This window comes from Pongo abelii, chromosome 8, assembly GCF_028885655.2.
Source record: "Pongo abelii isolate AG06213 chromosome 8, NHGRI_mPonAbe1-v2.0_pri, whole genome shotgun sequence".
In the NCBI taxonomy this organism is placed as follows: domain Eukaryota; kingdom Metazoa; phylum Chordata; class Mammalia; order Primates; family Hominidae; genus Pongo; species Pongo abelii.
In genome coordinates, this window is record NC_071993.2 from 102,591,370 (window position 1) to 102,608,921 (window position 17,552).

At 42.6% G+C, this 17,552-nt stretch overlaps 2 protein-coding genes across 12 annotated transcripts in view; both read right to left on the reverse strand.

Moving 5' to 3' along the window:
• Positions 1-5,681, reverse strand: part of ALDH18A1 (aldehyde dehydrogenase 18 family member A1) — a 50,818-nt gene extending 45,137 nt beyond the window's left edge. Inside the window, exons 1-2 of one of the 11 annotated variants that reach the window (XM_054521657.2) lie at positions 5,381-5,681; positions 2,170-2,285 (exon numbers count right to left, since the gene is read on the reverse strand). In XM_054521657.2, the coding sequence (XP_054377632.1) occupies positions 2,170-2,257 (88 nt within the window). In that variant the 5' untranslated portion in view covers positions 2,258-2,285; positions 5,381-5,681. 11 annotated transcript variants of the gene reach the window in all.
• A 9,587-nt stretch (positions 5,682-15,268) lies between these two features.
• The window catches only part of TCTN3 (tectonic family member 3), a 28,450-nt gene continuing 26,166 nt past the window's right edge, over positions 15,269-17,552 (reverse strand). The window contains exon 14 of the mRNA XM_009245651.3: positions 15,269-16,158. Coding sequence (XP_009243926.1) covers positions 15,925-16,158 — 234 coding nt within the window. The 3' untranslated portion in view covers positions 15,269-15,924. The remainder of the gene's footprint in view (positions 16,159-17,552) is intronic.

Genomic DNA, 17,552 nt, shown 5'->3' on the forward strand with positions numbered 1-17,552 from the left:
GGGTGACAGGGCAAGACTCCATCTCAAAAAACAAAAAAAATGAGCTAAAGACATGAACTAACATTTCACTGAAGAGGATATAAACACATGAAAAGATGTTCAATATCATTAGCTATTAGGGAAAGGCACATTAAAGCCACAATGTGATATCACTACATACCTATCAAAATGGCTAAAATAAAAAAGAGTGACCACATCAAATGATGGTAAAGATGCAGAGAATGTGCATCACTCATACAGTGCTAGTAGGAATGTAAAATGGTACTGTCACTCTGCAAAGACAGTTTGACAGTTTCTTATAAAACTGTGTTAGGCCATTCTTGCATCGCTGTAAAGAAATACCTGAGGCTAGGTAATTTATAAAGAAAAGAGGTTTAACTGGCTCATAGTTCTGTGGGCTGTACAGGAAGCATGGTGCTGGCATCTGCTCAACTTCTGGTGAGGCCTCAGGAAGCTTATAATCATGGCAGAAGGCAAAGGGGAAGCAGGCATCTCCAATGGCGAGAGAGGGAACAAGAAGAGAGAGTGAGGGGGTGGTGCCACACACTTAACCAGATCTTGTGAGAAGTCACTCACTATCTCGAGGACAGCACCAAGGCATGAGGGATTCACCCCCATGACTCAAACACCTCCCACAGACCCCACCTCCAACAATGGGGATTACAATTCAATATGAGATTTGGTAGAGACATACATTCAAACTATGTAAAAAAACTAAACATGTAGCTACAATCTGACCCAACAACTACACTCTTAGGCATTTATCCCACAGAAATGAAAACTATGTTCACACAAAATCCTGTACATCAATGTTCATACCAGCCTTATTCATAACAGCCAAAAAATGAGAGCAACCCAGATGTCCTTTAATGGGTGAATGGTTACACTAACTGTGATACACTCATAGCATTAAATACTTCTCAGTAATAAAAAGGAACTAACTGATACACACAGCAACTTGAATGAATCTCCAGAGAATTATGCTGAAGAAAACAGAATCCCAAAAGGTCACATACTGGATGATTCCATTTATATAACATTCTTATAATGACAAAATTATAAAAATGTAGACCAGATTAATGTTGGCCGGGGTTAGTAATAGGGAAGAGGACAGTGGCTGTTAAAGAGAAATAAAAAATCCTGTGGTGATTGAAATGTTCTGTATCTTGATCGCATCAATGTCAATACCTTGGTTCAGATACTGGGTGAAATTGGGTAAAGGGTATAAGGGACCTCTTTGTACTATGTCTTAAAATTGCAAGTGAATTTATAATTAGCTCAAAATCTAAAACTCAATTACAAAAAAAGAGTAATGAACAAAAATAGCATGGGGCCGGGCATGGTGGCTAACGCCTGTAATCCCAGCACTTTGGGAGGGAGGCCGAGGCGGGCAGATCACCTGAGGTCAGGAGTTCGAGACCAGCCTGGCCAACATGGCGAAACCCCATTTCTACTAAAAATACAAAATTAGCTGGGTGTGGTGATGGACACCTGTAATCCCAGCTAATTGGGAGGCTGAGGCAGGAGAATCGCTTGAACCTGGGAAGCAGAGGTTGCAGTGAGCTGAGATTACGCCACTGCACTCCAGCCTGGGTGACAAAGTGAGACTCAAGAAAAACAAAAACATGTAAAAATTTATTTGGGGGTCAACTTTATTGACACAAACACTGAGAATATTTCACCAGGAGACTACCTCTTTGCCTCCTTGCTATTTGGCAGAATTTTGTCCAATTCTGCCAAATTACATCTTTTTTTTTTTCTCTCTCTCTTTTAAACCTTTTTTCTTGGCTGGGCATGATGGCTCACGCCTGTAATCCCAGCACTTTGGGAGGCCAAGGCAGGCAGATTGTTTGATCTCAAGAGTTCAAGACCAGCCTGGGCAACATGACAAAATCCCATCTCGACAAAAAATAAAAAAGTTAGAGTCAGCATGGTGGTGTGTGCCTGTAGTCCCAAGTACTTGGTGGGCTGAGGCAGGAGGATTGCTTGAGTCCAAGAGGTCTGGGCTGCACTGAGCTGTTTGTGCCACTGCACTCCAGCCTGGGTGACAAAACGAGACCCTGTCTCCAAACAAACAAACAAACATCTTTTCTCTCTTTGAAAATCTTGTTGAAACATACTTTGACTATCAAACTTCCAACATACTCATAAGTTTTCTATGGTACATACGAGATCTGGAGATGGTTGTACACTGGACCCAGGGCAGGAGATGTTGGTTGAAGGGCTGGAACCCATAGCGGTAAACTTGACTCAACATGCTGCGATGTGGTCACTGACCAAAGTATCTGCAAAACACATTTTTTAAAAAATGAGTAATGAAAAATACTGGACAATTCATTTTATTTCCCTCTACTTCCCCTTACCCTCGGAGTAAAAATCTGACTCTCCTGCTCCAAACTCCTCTGTATTAGGGAAACTCCCACCTCCTCTATATTATAGAAAAGAGAGAAAAAGTAAGTGGCCTACAAAGGCCTCAACCATCTTAGTTTTTATGTAAGCAAATAATAATGCAGGGTTAGGAATATTTTGAGACACAAAAAATATCTGCTCTTTTTGGTACTTCCAAACTAAAAAAAAATCTTTCAGGTGCAATGCTTATGTGTTAATACTAAATCTTCATATAATTCCTGTAACAGATCCAACATCCTAAAGCAACCATGTCCACCTTTCTGCTAACACCTCCCAACAGAACTGGGAAATGCACCTATTTGAAATGTCAGCTTGATCCTTGCCAGCCAGCCATGAAAAGCAAGACGAAAGGTCAGAGGCTGCTGCCACGTCTTTCTTCCTGATGCCCACAGGATTACAAAGTAACTCTTGTACCCCTGGAAGGCAGTGGCAATGCCTACAACTGGCTAACCTCTTAATCCTGTGGAGGATGAGAATATGGCTACAAATCTCGGTTGAGAACATGAGGCAGTTATGGGCATTTCCTCACCCTGGGTTAAATTTGAGACTTTAGACAAAGAGTTTTTTGTTTATTTCACAAAAAAGTAGGACACTCCTTCCTATATGTACAGGGAGAATAAGCCATTCATTATTGTAGCTTTTTTTTTTTTTTAAGATGGAGTCTTGTTCTGTTGCCAGGCTGGAGTACAGTGGAGCGATCTCGGCTCACTGCAACCTCTGCCTCCCGGGTTCAAGCAATTCCCCTGCCTCAGCCTCCCGAGTAGCTGGGACTACAGGCATGCGCTACCACGCCTGGCTAATTTTTTGTATTTAGTAGAGACGGGGTTTCACCATGTTGGCCAGGATGGTCTTGATCTCCTGACCTGGTGATCCACCCGCCTCGGCCTCCCAATATTGTAGCTCTTTTTATGCTACAGAGAGACACTGATGTTTTCACAAGGTAAGAAAAATACTTCACTTTCTTTGTTTGTGGGCCTCCTTTTAACTTCTGTTTCATGGATTGGTGGATATATCCCAGCCCTCTTAAATGTGCCTCAAGAAGACTAGCATTTAGCCCCATAGTGAAGAAAAATTAGGAATGGTGTTACTGCTTTACAATTTATACTGCACAAAGGCACTGAAATGGGACAGAGAAGAGACTGGCAGGATACAGCTGTTCTAAAACATATGGCATCTAGTAGGCAACAGAAAGTATTAATTGATCTTTGTTATTTCAACTTTTTCGTAACACTGAAGTATGATTTTAGCACGTGATCTAAATTTGCTGCTTATACAAATTTCTTCAATAATGGCTGCTAAACAATTATTTACATGTGAATTCTCCAAAATAATTACAGAAGAGCCAAAGGGTAAAACAATCAAATTCCAGTTCCACCTCCCTAAGAAACCTTCCCCAGCAACGCTAGTCTTCACAGCTGGATATAATTCTATAGGTTAGCTTTTAAATAGCTCATGACTACTGCTTTTCCCATCTGGATTACAAACTTTCCATTAACAATATGGCAAAAACGATGAGGAACAAGGCCTTTGAAATTGGCCAGACTTGGGTTCGAGCTCTGCACTTGCTAACTGTGTGTCTTGTGGAGAGTTACCCAGTTTTTCTAAGCCTCTGTTTCCTCACTTATAAATCAGGAATACTAACACTATGGATCTCATGAAATTATAGTGACAATTAAATGAGATAATGCGTGGAAAGTGCTTGGGTACAATAAATGGTCAGTAAATGTCAGTTTTCCTCCTTTTGTCTTTTAGGCACTAATGATGCCTTACAATTATTTCTTCCTTAATTTCCTTCAAGACCCATCACGGGAACAAAGAATTCAACGAATATTCACTATTAGATACAATCACACACATATATTGACTGACTGTTTACCTCTCTATTAACCAAGAGTGACTGAAAGCTCTGAACACTTACGGTCACTGAAATAGAGATTGAAGACTGACGTAGAAACCAAGCCTCCTGGCCTTTCCCCTGTACCACCATCTCTGACTGACCTCGGAGGTTACATCTACTCTGTCACTGCAATGGATAGCTCACCCTGCCAGAGTGTATTACGCCCTCGACAAGCACACAGTTGATCCCAAGGAGCAAAGAGTGTGTGTGCGTGTGTGGTGTGTCTAGACTCGTGTCTAGATTCGTGTGACTGTGTCTAGACTCTGTGTGTGTGTTTAGACTCCATATCATCAGTTGAAAAAAGTTTTCATGTTTTGACTCAAGACATTTCTCAAGTATCTCTCTACAGACTAAACAGAAAGCCCTTATCTAACAGATTTGAACAGAGAAGTGAACTTCAGTCCCAACATAATTCACCCACAAACACATGCTAGGTATATGGCTCACCACTTAAATACAAAGATCCAATGGGCCTCACCACCTCAGAGGGCAGGGGACAATGATGGGGGAAGGATGAGGTGAGGCATCTGGGTGCGCCCTGCTGTAACAGGAAGACCCTAGCATACACAGAATGCCATACTGCAAAGGGAGTCTGGCTTTGAGGAGGGAATCACGAACGCCCGGAGGGCCGCGGGGAACTAGAGACCCAGGCCCCTGAGAGTCGGCGTGTGGCCAGCTACAACCCGCGGCATCCCGGCGCTGCCACCACCGCCACCCACCAGTGCAGGCTCCGGACTCTTGGACCGAGAAGGGGCCCGCGGATGCCTGAAGTCTCCACTTGGCCCAGTTCCTCACATGGTGTACCCAGGGGAGGCCGGGGAGGTCAGGGCCCGTAGCCATCCGTAGATCCCGGGGCTGCCGCGCAGCGGCATATGGGAGCGCGCCAGGGTCTTGCAGCGCGCCCTGGGTGGCCTGATGCAGCCGCCATCCCTCCGCCGAGGCCCACACCTACCCACGGGCCAGATCCCCGGGCCCCGGCACCTGCTCCGGCAGCGTCCTAGCGCTTCAGCCTGGGCGCGCATCAGTTTCCGCAAAGACGCGGGCGCCTAGCCATCCCCGCCGCTTGCCGCGTACCTGCCTCACCGCCGCGGCCGCCGCCGCCGCCAGGCACTACCGCGGGTCCGCACTCCACGCCGGGCTGATTCCGGCGCTCGCTCACTCTCTTTTTTCTTCCGTCCACGTCTCGCACGATGACGTTACGTCAGTGGCGTAAGAGTAAACCTGGGCAGCCGGGCCTACGCTGTTGACGTGGGGAGAGCGCCTGGCCTGGAGCTGCGGCGCGGCAATGGCGTAGGCACCTTTCGAGAATCAGGCCCGCGCTCCACGTGGCGGGCCAGCCCACCAGGCCGCGGCAGGCTGGAGGAGGCGGGACTTGAGTTCAGGGGGAACGCCCACGTCCCGGGAGGGGACAGGGGCCGGGGACAGGGGCGTAGACAGCTTCCAAACGCCGCCCCAGCAGGCCTTCCAGGGAGGTAGAAGAGGTGCCTGGCACCCTCAGCTGCTGGTAGATTTCATAAGGTGTGTTTGTCATTGTTAACCGTTTATATCCTGGGCGCACCTCGGAAATAGGTTGGATCAACTTACATACATTAGTTACTCCAGGCACATCCTGGGAATAGATTGGATCAGTTTACACACATTTGCAAACTTCGGCTCCTTAAATGGAAGCATTTTGGCACTGCAATCAAATTACTTGCCCCCTAGTCATCTGGAGGTTTCCCCAATGGTCCCATCTCAACTCCCTTTCATCAAAGGCAGTTGTAATAATATTGCATTTTAAAATAGGATATTCAATCTCTGACAACTAGAACTATTCCAAAGGTGAATGCAGACTCACCTTTAAAGAGAGACCCCAAAAACCTGGCACTGTGGTGTGTGCCTGTAGTCCCAGCTACTCGTAGGTGGAGGCAGGAGAACCACCTGAGCCCAGGAGTTCAAATCCAGCCTGGACAACACAGCAAGACCCCATCTCTTAAAAAGAAAAAGAAAACAAGTGAAAACACAGATTTTTCTCCCTCTTTCCTTGCTGTGTTTTGCTCAAAGGACACATTGCTGCACAGGCACATAGTGCTGGGTGGCGGGAGGGTAGCACTTGATAGGAGGTTAGGCACAGAAAGGCATCATGCCCTTCTGTCGTCCCTGATAACACTGCTAAGCCTATTTATTCATTTTCTTGTTTATTAAACACTGGCTACTGCTATGGTCTGAATATGTCCCCCAAAATTCATATGTTGGAAACTTAATTCCCAATGCACGAATATTGGGAGGTGGGGCCTAATGGGAGGCATTTGGGTCAAGAGTGCTCCACCTTTATGAATAGAGTGACCCTCATGAATAGATTAATGCTGCTATCAAAAAGTTTGTGGAGGTGGGTGTCCTCTTCTGCTCTTCTGCCCTTCTGCCCTTCCACCGTGTGATGATACAGCAAGAAAGCCCTCACCAGATGCTGGCACCTTGATCTTGGACTTCCTAGCCTCTAGAACTGTCAGAAATAAATTTCTATTATTTAAAAATTATCCAGTCTGTGTTATTGTGTTTTAGCAGCACAAAATGGACTGAGACAGCCAAGCATTCCCTGGGTGTGGAAGAAGACATGGTTTAGTTCACAGCCTTATGGAAGAGAGAGATATATGAGCAAATAATTACAATACCATGTGATAAATACTAAAGAATGGGATGGCCAGACATTCAGGGATGGCTGAAATGGTTTGGCTTTGTGTCCCCACCCAAATCTCACTTTGAATTGTAATTCCCATAATCCCCACCTGTGGAGGGTGGGACCTGATGGGAGGTGATTGGGTCATGGGGCTGTTTCCCCCATGCTGTTCTCGTGATAGTGAGTTCTCATGAGATCTGATGGTTTTATCAGGGACTCTTCCCCCTTCACTGGTTTGCTCTCTCCTGCCTGCCACCATGTAAGACCGTGCCTCTTCCCCTTCCACCATGATTGTAAGTTTCCTGAGACCTCCCCCGCCATGTAGAACTGTGAATCATCTAAATCTCTTTTCTTTATAAATTACCCAGTCTTGGGTATGTCTTTATAACAGTGTGAAAACAGACTAATACAATGGCTTTAAAAAGAGTTGATATTCAAATCATGCTTTGAAGCACTAGAAGTAAGGGGTTTACCTAAAAGAGGAGAGGAGTACAGGATCTGAGGAAGAGGGAATAAGGGAATGATATATGCAGAGGTGTGAGACACCCTGTGAAAAGAGGCTACTTGCAGTAGGACATGACAGGAAAGGGGTGTGGCTGGTATCCTAACTTACAAAGGGTTTTTTGTGCTATGCTAAAGATTTTTAATTTTATAATCCTTAAAAACAGAGAGACATGACTTTTTAAGTGCTGGAATGGTATGATCCAATTTTTGTGCCAGAAATCAGTAAAGAGGCCTAGAGCTGGAATGTTGGTTACCCTATTGCAAAGGCCCAGGTAAGAAATCGTGGCCCAAAAAAAGGCTCCAGCAGAGGAATGGGTAACAAAAAGGAGGGAAAGCTGACAGCACTTACTCAAAGTGGGAGAGTGAGAGAAGAAGAGCAGTGCTTGGGAATCTGATGGTGCTGCAATACCATGAATCAGGAAATCTATGAGGTGAGTTTTCATGAGATCTGATGGTTTTATAAGGAACTCTTCCCCCTTCACTGGTTTGCTCTCTCATGCCTGCCACCATGTAAGACATGCCTTTTCTCCTTCCACCATGATTGTAAGTTTCCTGAGACCTCCCCAGCCATGTGGAACTGTGAATGGGGAACAACAGTTCTTTTGGGTGAGGAATGAGAATACAAAATGTGTTAAATGTGGAGCATTTTGGATTTGCAGTAGGGTAGAAAAAACAAAGGAAATTAAATTTCCCTCAATTAAGTTATATCTGGTACCTCGTCTTTTGTTTTAAGATTTTCATCATGTACTTATAATGAATTAGATGACTGTAGATATAGCTAGAGCCAAGGGACAGGGGCCTTCACTTTAGAAGGCCTGTTCTGGTTCTTTTCTTAACTCACAGATTACCTTATGGTAACAGCTTGTCTGCTTTCCCTGCTAAAAGATAAGCTCCTGAGAACAGGGAAGTATATTCATGGAACATAAGAAATATTCAATAGATATTTGATAAATAAATAAAATTAACTACCTTTGGTTTAGTTTTCTCAAATAAGAAATTGGGCTAATGACACCATCCTTGTCTATCCCATAGGGTTGTGAAGAGTATAAAAAATGAAAACCCTTTAACATTGTACAGACATTTTCTATTTTATCACTCTTGTTTTTATTACTATTTTACTACTAATATTCTATTCCATCAATAAGGAGAAAGGAGTGGGATATGTAACTATGGATTAGGAAAAATTAAATTCCAGATATATGAGCTAGTTTTTCCCTCCATAGAAGTCAAGGAAGTAATTCAGCTATGATATTTTTCCTGTGTATGATAAAAAGACTGATTCTTTTTTTGACTGGAGGGATTTAGCTTTTGTCTCAGCAATTAGAAATAAGGCTGGACATGACCATACAGTCACATAGGAAGTGGGACATTTAGTATTGGTCTATAAGAATGCAGGATTGAGAAGTGCTTCTTTAGATGCCATCTAAATTGTTTTAGGCTTAAATTACCTTAATCTCAAGTTATTTAATTGTAAAAACAGAAACTCATTCAAACAAGACAATTTACTAGAAGCAGTAACTTATAGTCTCCAAAGGCAGGAGGTAAAATTGGGTCTCACAAGGGGCAGGGACAAGAAACTGGAAAGTAAGTAATCAAGATGGTTCTCCATCTCTAATCTCTTGCTAACACTTTTCTTTGCCCATCTGTTTCCTTTTCTCTACTTTTCCTTTAAGATAGAGTCTCCATTAGTGAACATTTGGTGGAAAATGGCTTCCCTAGCTCTAAAAAATCTTTCCAGTTAGTGCCCACTTGTGACTCATTTCAAGTCTTGGTCTAAATTCCAAGTTCCTGGGAGAGAAAATTGTACCAGCCTAGACTGGTTCAGGACTCCATTCTTGGTCCAGTCATGCATGTAATGGAAAGATGGAGGCTGTCCCCTCCCCTCCTTAAGCAAAGCTTTGAGCAGTTGGAATTCTTTTTTTTTTTTTTTCCTATAATCAACAATTATTTTATTTTTGGAGAAAATAATGTTTAATTATTATTACTTTTTAAATTTTATTATTATTATACTTTAAGTTTTAGGGTACATGTGTACAACGTGCAGGTTTGTTACATATATATACATGTGCCATGTTGGTGTGCTGCACCCATTAACTCATCATTTAGCATTAGGTATATCTCCTAATGCTATCCCTCCCCCCTCCCCCCACCCCACAACAGTCCCCAGAGTGTGATGTTCCCCTTCCTGTGTCCATGTGTTCTCATTGTTCAATTCCTACCTATGAGTGAGAACATGCAGTGTTTGGTTTTTTGTCCTTGTGATAGTTTGCTGAGAATGATGGTTTCCAGTTTCATCCATATCCCTACAAAGGACATGAACTCATCATTTTTTATGGCTGCATAGTATTCCATGGTGTCTATGTGCCACATTTTCTTAATCCAGTCTATCGTTGTTGGACATTTGGGTTGGTTCCAAGTCTTTGCTATTGTGAATAGTGCCACAATAAACATACGTGTGCATGTGTCTTTATAGCAGCATGATTTACAGTCCTTTGGATATATACTCAGTAATGGGATGGTTGGGTCAAATGGTATTTCTAGTTCTAGATCCCTGAGGAATCGCCACACTGACTTCCACAATGGTTGAACTAGTTGACAGTCCCACCAACAGTGTAAAAGTGTTCCTATTTCTCCACATCCTCTCCAGCACCTGTGGTCTCCTGACTTTTTAATGATTGCCATTCTAACTGGTGTGAGATGGTATCTCCTTGTGGTTTTGATTTGCATTTCTCTGATGGCCAGTGATGATGAGCATTTTTTCATGTGTTTTTTGGCTGCATAAATGTCTTCTTTTGAGAAGTGTCTGGTCATATCTTTCACCCACTTTTTGATGAGGTTGTTTGTCTTTTTCTTGTAAATTTGAGTTCATTGTAGATTCTGGATATTAGCCCTTTGTCAGATGAGTAGGTTGCGAAAATTTTCTCCATTTTGTAGGTTGCTTGTTCACTCTGATGGTAGCTTTCTTTTGCTGTGCAGAAGCTCTTTAATTAGATTACATTTGTCAATTTCGGCTTTTGTTGCCATTGCTTTTGGTGTTTTAGACATGAAGTCCTTGCCCATGCCTATGTCCTGAATGGTATTGCCTAGGTTTTCTTCTAGGGTTTTTATGGTTTTAGGTCTAACATGTAAGTCTTTAATCCATCTTGAATTAATTTTTGTATAAGGTGTAAGGAAGGGATCCAATTTCAGCTTTCTACATATGGCTAGCCAGTTTTCCCAGCACAATTTATTAAATAGGGAATCCTTTCCCCATTTCTTGTTTTTCTCAGGTTTGTCAAAGATCAGATGGTTGTAGATATGTGGCATTATTTCTGAGGGCTCTGTTCCATTGATCTATTATCTCTGTTTTGGTACCAGTACCATGCTGTTTTGGTTACTGTAGCCTTGTAGTATAGTTTGAAGTCAGGTAGCATGATGCCTCCGGATTTGTTCTTTTGGCTTAGGATTGACTTGGCGATGCGGGCTCTTTTTTGGTTCCATATGAATTTTAAAGTAGTTTTTTCCAATTCTGCGAAGAAAGTCATTGGTAGCTTGATGGGGATGGCATTGAATCTATAAATTACCTTGGGCAGTATGGCCATTTTCATGATATTGATTCTTCTTACCCATGAGCATGGAATGTTCTTCCATTTGTTTGTATCCTCTTTTATTTCATTGAGCAGTGGTTTGTAGTTCTCCTTGAAGAGGTCCTTCACATCTCTTGTAAGTTGGATTCATAGGTATTTTATTCTGTTTGAAGCAATTGTGAATGGGAGTTCACTCATGATTTGGCTCTCTGTTCGTCTGTTATTGGTGTATAAGAATGCTTGTGGTTTTTGTACATTGATTTTATATCCTGAGACTTTGCTGAAGTTGCTTATCAGCTTAAGGAGATTTTGGGCTGAGACTATGGGGTTTTCTAGATATACAATCATGTCATCTGCAAACAGGGAAAACTTGACTTCCTCTTTTCCTAATTGAATACCTTTTACTTCCTTCTCCTGCCTAATTGCCCTGGCCAGAACTATCCAACACTATGTTGAATAGGAGTGGTGAGAGAGGGCATCCCTGTCTTGTGCCAGTTTTCAAAGGGAATGCTTCCAGTTTTTGCCCATTCAGTATGATATTGGCTGTGGGTTTGTCATAGAGAGCTCTTATTATTTTGAGATACGTCCCATCAATACCTAATTTATTGAGAGTTTTTAGCATGAAGCGTTGTTGAATTTTGTCAAAGGCCTTTTCTGCATCTGAGATAATCATGTGGTTTTTATCTTTGGTTCTGTTGATATGCTGGATTACATTTATTGATTTGCGTATGTTGAACCAGCCTTTCATCCCAGGGATGAAGCCCACTTGATCATAGTGGATAAGCTTTTTGATGTGCTGCTGGATTCAGTTTGCCAGTATTTTATTGAAGATTTTTGCATCAATGTTCATCAAGGATATTGGTCTAAAATTCTTTTTTGGTTGTGTCTCTGCCAGGCTTTGGTATCAGGATGATGCTGGCCTCATAAAATGAGTTAGGGAGGATTCCCTCTTTTTCTATTGATTGGAATAGTTTCAGAAGGAATGGTACCAGCTCCTCCTTGTACTTCTGGTAGAATTCGGCTGTGAATCCATCTGGTCCTGGACTCTTTTTGGTTGGTAAGCTATTGATTATTGCCACAATTTCAGATCCTGTTATTGGTCTATTCAGAGAGTCAACTTCTTCCTGGTTTAGTCTTGGGAGGGTGTATGTGTCGAGGAATTTATCCATTTCTTCTAGATTTTCTAATTTATTTGCGTAGAGGTGTTTGTAGTATTCTCTGATGGTAGTTTATATTTCTGTGGGATCGGTGGTTATATCCCCTTTATCATTTTGTATTGCGTCTATTTGATTCTTCTCTTTTCTTTTTTATTAGTCTTGCTAGCGGTCTATAAATTTTGATGCTTTCAAAAAACCAGCTCCTGGATTCATGAATTTTTTTGAAGGGTTTTTTGTGTCTCTATTTCCTTTAGTTCTGCTCTGATTTTAGTTATTTCTTGCCTTCTGCTAGCTTTTGAATGTGTTTGCTCTTGCTTTTCTAGTTCTTTTAATTGTGATGTTAGGGTGTCAATTTTGGATCTTTCCTGCTTTCTCTTGTGGGCATTTAGTGCTATAAATTTCCCTCTACACATGAGCAGTTGGAATTCTCAGAGAAACAGTGGACATATTCAGGAGTTGTCAATGATGGGACCCTTAAATGAAACCAGTTTCAGCCACACTATGCAACATCACATAGTTTCACAAACCAAGCTGCACATCAGAAGCAGCTAGAAAACTTTACAAAATACAGATCTTGGAGTCCCCACTTCCTAGACCTGCCTCTTCCACCATTGATTCAGAATCTCTAGGGGAAGGGCCCAGGAATCAGTATTTTTATAAAGCACCCTAGAAGATTACTTTGTGACTAACCTTTGGGAACCACTGCTTTAAAATACCCAGAATACTGAACAAATACAATGATAAAAAAGGGAAGTTACTCATAGAGTATTACATACAATACACAAGAAGTTGAGTTTTTTGTTTGTTTGTTTGTTTTTGAAACAGGGTCTCACTCTGTTATCCAGGCTGGAGTGCAGTGGCATGATCATGATTCACTGCAGCCTCAACCTCCTGGGCTCAAGTGATCTTCCTACTTCTACCTCACAAATAGCTGGGACTGCAAATGTTCTGGTGATGGTTGTGTAACTCTGTGAATACATTTAAAACCACTGAATTGTACACTTTAAGAGGATGAATTTTATGGTATGTGAATTATACTTGACATATAATTTGTTTAAAGACACAGAATGGTCTCAAAGCACTTCGGAATGAGGCTAAGGATCTGAATCAGGGAGTAAGAGGGACCGGATTCTGAAAGGGGCAGGTAGTCTGTCAGCAGTGGACTGGATGTCTGCTACCCCATAGATGAGGATGAGTTGTCACATATTATTTTCCTTTAAGAAGCCCAAACTTAAATATTCTATTAGCTTTGTGGTCAGTTTTACTACAGGTTTCCTCGGAGGCGGGTTACTGAATTAAATGTCTATGAAATGGACTATGGTGGGATCTGTGCTATCAGCTTCCCAGCTACCGACTTCCCCTTGTACAGAAACACCTCCTCTAATTTAATAACAACTGCTCAAAACTTTGCCTTTTCTTTCAGGGAAATGGTTACTTTCCAAGTGTTTTGGAAAAGGGCAAAATGATAAACCAGTCAGAGATGATGTTTACAAATGAGCATTTTCTTCTCATGAAGCAGGATTACAACTAAGCATATGCTTTATTAAAAGGCAATTTTAATTTCAGAGCATTAATATGCTGTGAAGAAAACCAAACTATCTCCCAATTCTGTCTGACTTTCAAGTCCCCACAAAAGGAGCTGTCATCCTGCTTATCTTGGCTGTTTGGCCCATTCAGTGTTTCTACTACAGTCACTTCAGGCCCCAAACCCTCCTGCCCATGAAAAACCCTGGGCCTTCATGAGGGTTGTTCTAGGCTACTGGGATCACCTCCCTCCCACTCACTCTCCCAATCCCCTACATCCTGCCACGTTAGTTCCAAACTTGCCCCTCACTAGTCTAGGCCACACTGATTGTTTGCTTTTCTGAACAAATGTAGTCTCCTGTGTTACGTCAGTCTTCCCCCACTGAGTTGTTAGGTCACTGAGGAGCTGCACCTTACAATTCCACATTTCAGAGTTTCACTGAAGTTGTTCTACTACATTCTATTCTTTAGATTCAATTCTTTGTAAAATGGATTTAAAGTTTCAAACAAGTAGATTTGATATCTTCCACCAAAAATTTGCCTTAATTACAAGGCTAGCATAATTCTGCCCCAGGCCTAAACCTTTTAATGTTTTCTATCATAGTTCCCAACCAATTCCTACCCACCCAAGAATGATAACAGGAAATTACCTTGTTTTCTCTGCAAGCCAGAATCTCTGAATTGGCAGGGCAGGCAAGGCCCTTTGTAAGCTGCCACTGCCTTGTGCTAAAAAAAATAATTTTATGCTGAACTCACTAATGTCAGTGTCACAAAACTGGGGTCTTCAGAGTATATCTCCAAGGAAAAGAACTGAAGTCCCCTGATTTAAATGCTATTGCGTATTTATGAAAGTTTTATCCCTCCCTGCACACCCCCCACCCATTTTTTTGAGACAGTCTTGCTCTGTTGCTCAGGCTGGAGTACAGTGGCATAATCATGGCTTCCTACAGCCTTGACTCCCTGGGCTCAAGTGATCCTCCCACCTCAGCTTCCTGAGTAGCTGGGACCACAAGTGTGTGCCACCATGCCTGGCTAAGCTTTTTTCCTTTTTTTTTTTTAGACGGAGTTTTGCTCTTGTTGCCCAGGCTGGAGTGCAATGGCGCAATCTCGGCTCACTGCAACCTCCGCCTCCCTGGTTCAAGTGATTCTCCTGCCTCAGCCTCCTGAGTAGCTGGGATTACAGGTGCCCGCCACCATGCCCAGCTAGTTTTTGTATTTTTAGTAGAGACAGGGTTTCACCATGTTGGCCAGGCTGGTGTCGAACTCCTGACCTCATGATCCACCCACCTTGACTTCCCAAAGTGCTGGGATTACAGGTGTTAGCCACTGTGCCCAGCCAGCTTTTCATTTTTTGTAGAGATGGAGTCTTGCTACATTGCTCAGGCTGGTCTCGAACTCCTGACCTCAAGCAATCCTCTTGCCTCAGCCTCCCAAAGTGCTGGGATTACAGGAATGAGCCACTCTACCCAGATTTTTTTTCCCCAAACCTCACACACATAGAAGCATAATCAGGAGGCAGACCACAGGTCAGCTGCCTTCTACCATGCTGCTGGAATTAGTACAACAAAGCTCTCAACCAGTTTTATTTTTCCTCACAATGAATGGAAGAAAAAGGCAGAAATAAATGGTAGGGTCATTTGCTAGTAGAAAAGAAAGCTGGGATTCCCCATTTACTTTGGAAACTGAGGAGAAAGAACTGCTTTCCCCACTCGTGTCTGGGCAAAGGGTGTGCCCAGATGTTGGCAAAGGAACCAGACAAAATCAACAGCCAGCAGTTTTCTGTTCCAAACAATTAGCTCCTCTATAGTCCAGAGGGAAGCTATTCCTGAGTTCACTCAAGGTGACAGCAGAAGTGTTTCTTTCTGCTTGGCCCAACTGTGCCTGAGGGCAGATGGATCCAGACCTTGTAAACATTCAGCTAGGTGTAACATAACCAGAAAGGCTGGAGGAAGGCTCTTGGCCTTCCCAGCTTGAGAAGTAGAGGGCCTCATGTGTACCTGGTGGCCTGCAGAGCCCAAAGCAGACAGCTATGATGAATAAAATATTTTTGTTGCTTTTCTAAAATAACTCCTTTCATATACAAGGATTCCTTCAGTTAGGTCCTCCTAAACGCTCTCTGGTCATGAGCAGGTGAGGATCTATTTAGCCAAGATAAGTGGCTGCCTCAGAGTTTCCCATAGGGAAAACTGAAATCTGATTATTTTCTTTTCTTCACGTAGTCTCTAGGTTGAGAACTCCAAGTAGTAAGAGGCACAGGATAAGGATGGGACAGACTGAGCATTTTTGAGAGAATACTCCTCTGCTGAATGCCATTTCGAAGGGAAAGAAGTCGAATGGCAATTTCCAGTCCATTTTGGGTTGGCCCCTTGGAGGCTCTGGCTTCTGGGTAATGTCCACAAAGTTCACAAGAGTTGTCAAAGATACTTCTGTAACTTGTTGAGAATCCTACAGGAAGAAAGTCAATGACAGGTCAGCGCTTGGTACCCATTCATATAGAACTCTAACTCGGCTATTATTATTACTTTCCCTGAAGAGAGAAAGGAATTATTCTAAGCAAGATATACCTTTATCTCATATTGGTCCTACATAGTTCTCTTTCAGTGAGACACAAGGAAATGAATTATCTTAGCAACAGTCAATGATAGCAGAACTGAACAGTTACACCTACCTAAACCCTGACTCTAGCTTCCCCTAGCTGGGGAGCTGCCTGATATCAGAGAGGCCACATGGCAAAACTGCTGCTCTTCCGTGTTTAGCAGTTCTACTCTATCAGAAGGCTCCAGGCTCTGAAACAGCACATATGTACAAGTGGAAGTAGTAGTAGCAATTCTATTCCTTCTCCAATGGCAGAAAGAAAGGTCACTCACAGACTCTCAGGGTTGGAAGGATCCTTCCAACTATCCACGAATTCATGTCAAATAAAACAGATGTTCCTAGAAGAAGGGATCTTGTCATACTGACTCAAGCATCTGACCTAACAGATGTAGCTTTGGTAGATATGGCTGCAGCCTGATGATGTCTGGAATCATGTTTATCTAAAATGAATTCCCTTTGTTTTGACTCAACTCAACAAGCAAACTTTTTATTATAATTTTTGGACAGTAAATAATTATTTTGTTAAACTTGAAGATTTTCTTCATTCACCTTCCTTCACTCTGATGAACATATTATGCATTTGCTGTGGTCTTTGGCGACAGTAAGTACCAAGCTCTGGGAACATAATTTTGCCTGGAATAACTCTCCTAGGGACTGTCACTTGTTTGTTTTTAGAGACAGGGTCTTGCTCTGTCACCCAGACTGGAGTGGAGTGGTGCAATCATAGCTCACTGCAGCCTTGACCTCCTGGGCTCAAGTGATCCTCCTGCCTCAGCCTCCTGAGTAGCTAAGACTATAGGAGTGCACAACCACACCTGGCTAATTTTTTTTTTTTTTTTTTTTTGAGATGGAGTCTCACTCTGTCACCCAGGCTGAAGTGCAGTGGCACAATCTTGGCTCACCGCAACCTCCTTCAAACTTAGGCAGGGAAAAAGAGTATCAGTAGCCTCCTCAAACTCCCAAATCAGGGAATTTCTGTATCCTTGAGGTCATCCCATACCCAGAATTGAACTCTAATATAACTATTAACCCAAGAAAGCAACCTTTAGGCCAATGTCTGCTCAAGTATATATATTAATATCTTTATAGTGGTGTTTCAGTGGCTGAGACACCCCACATGACAAAAATTGTTCGAAATGAGTTGTTCTTTCAGAGTCACCCAGAATATGTGCTCATTAAGAGCTACTACTAGATTTGAAGACAGCGGCATAAAGACATGTCTTTTCCCTCTATATCTTAAAACC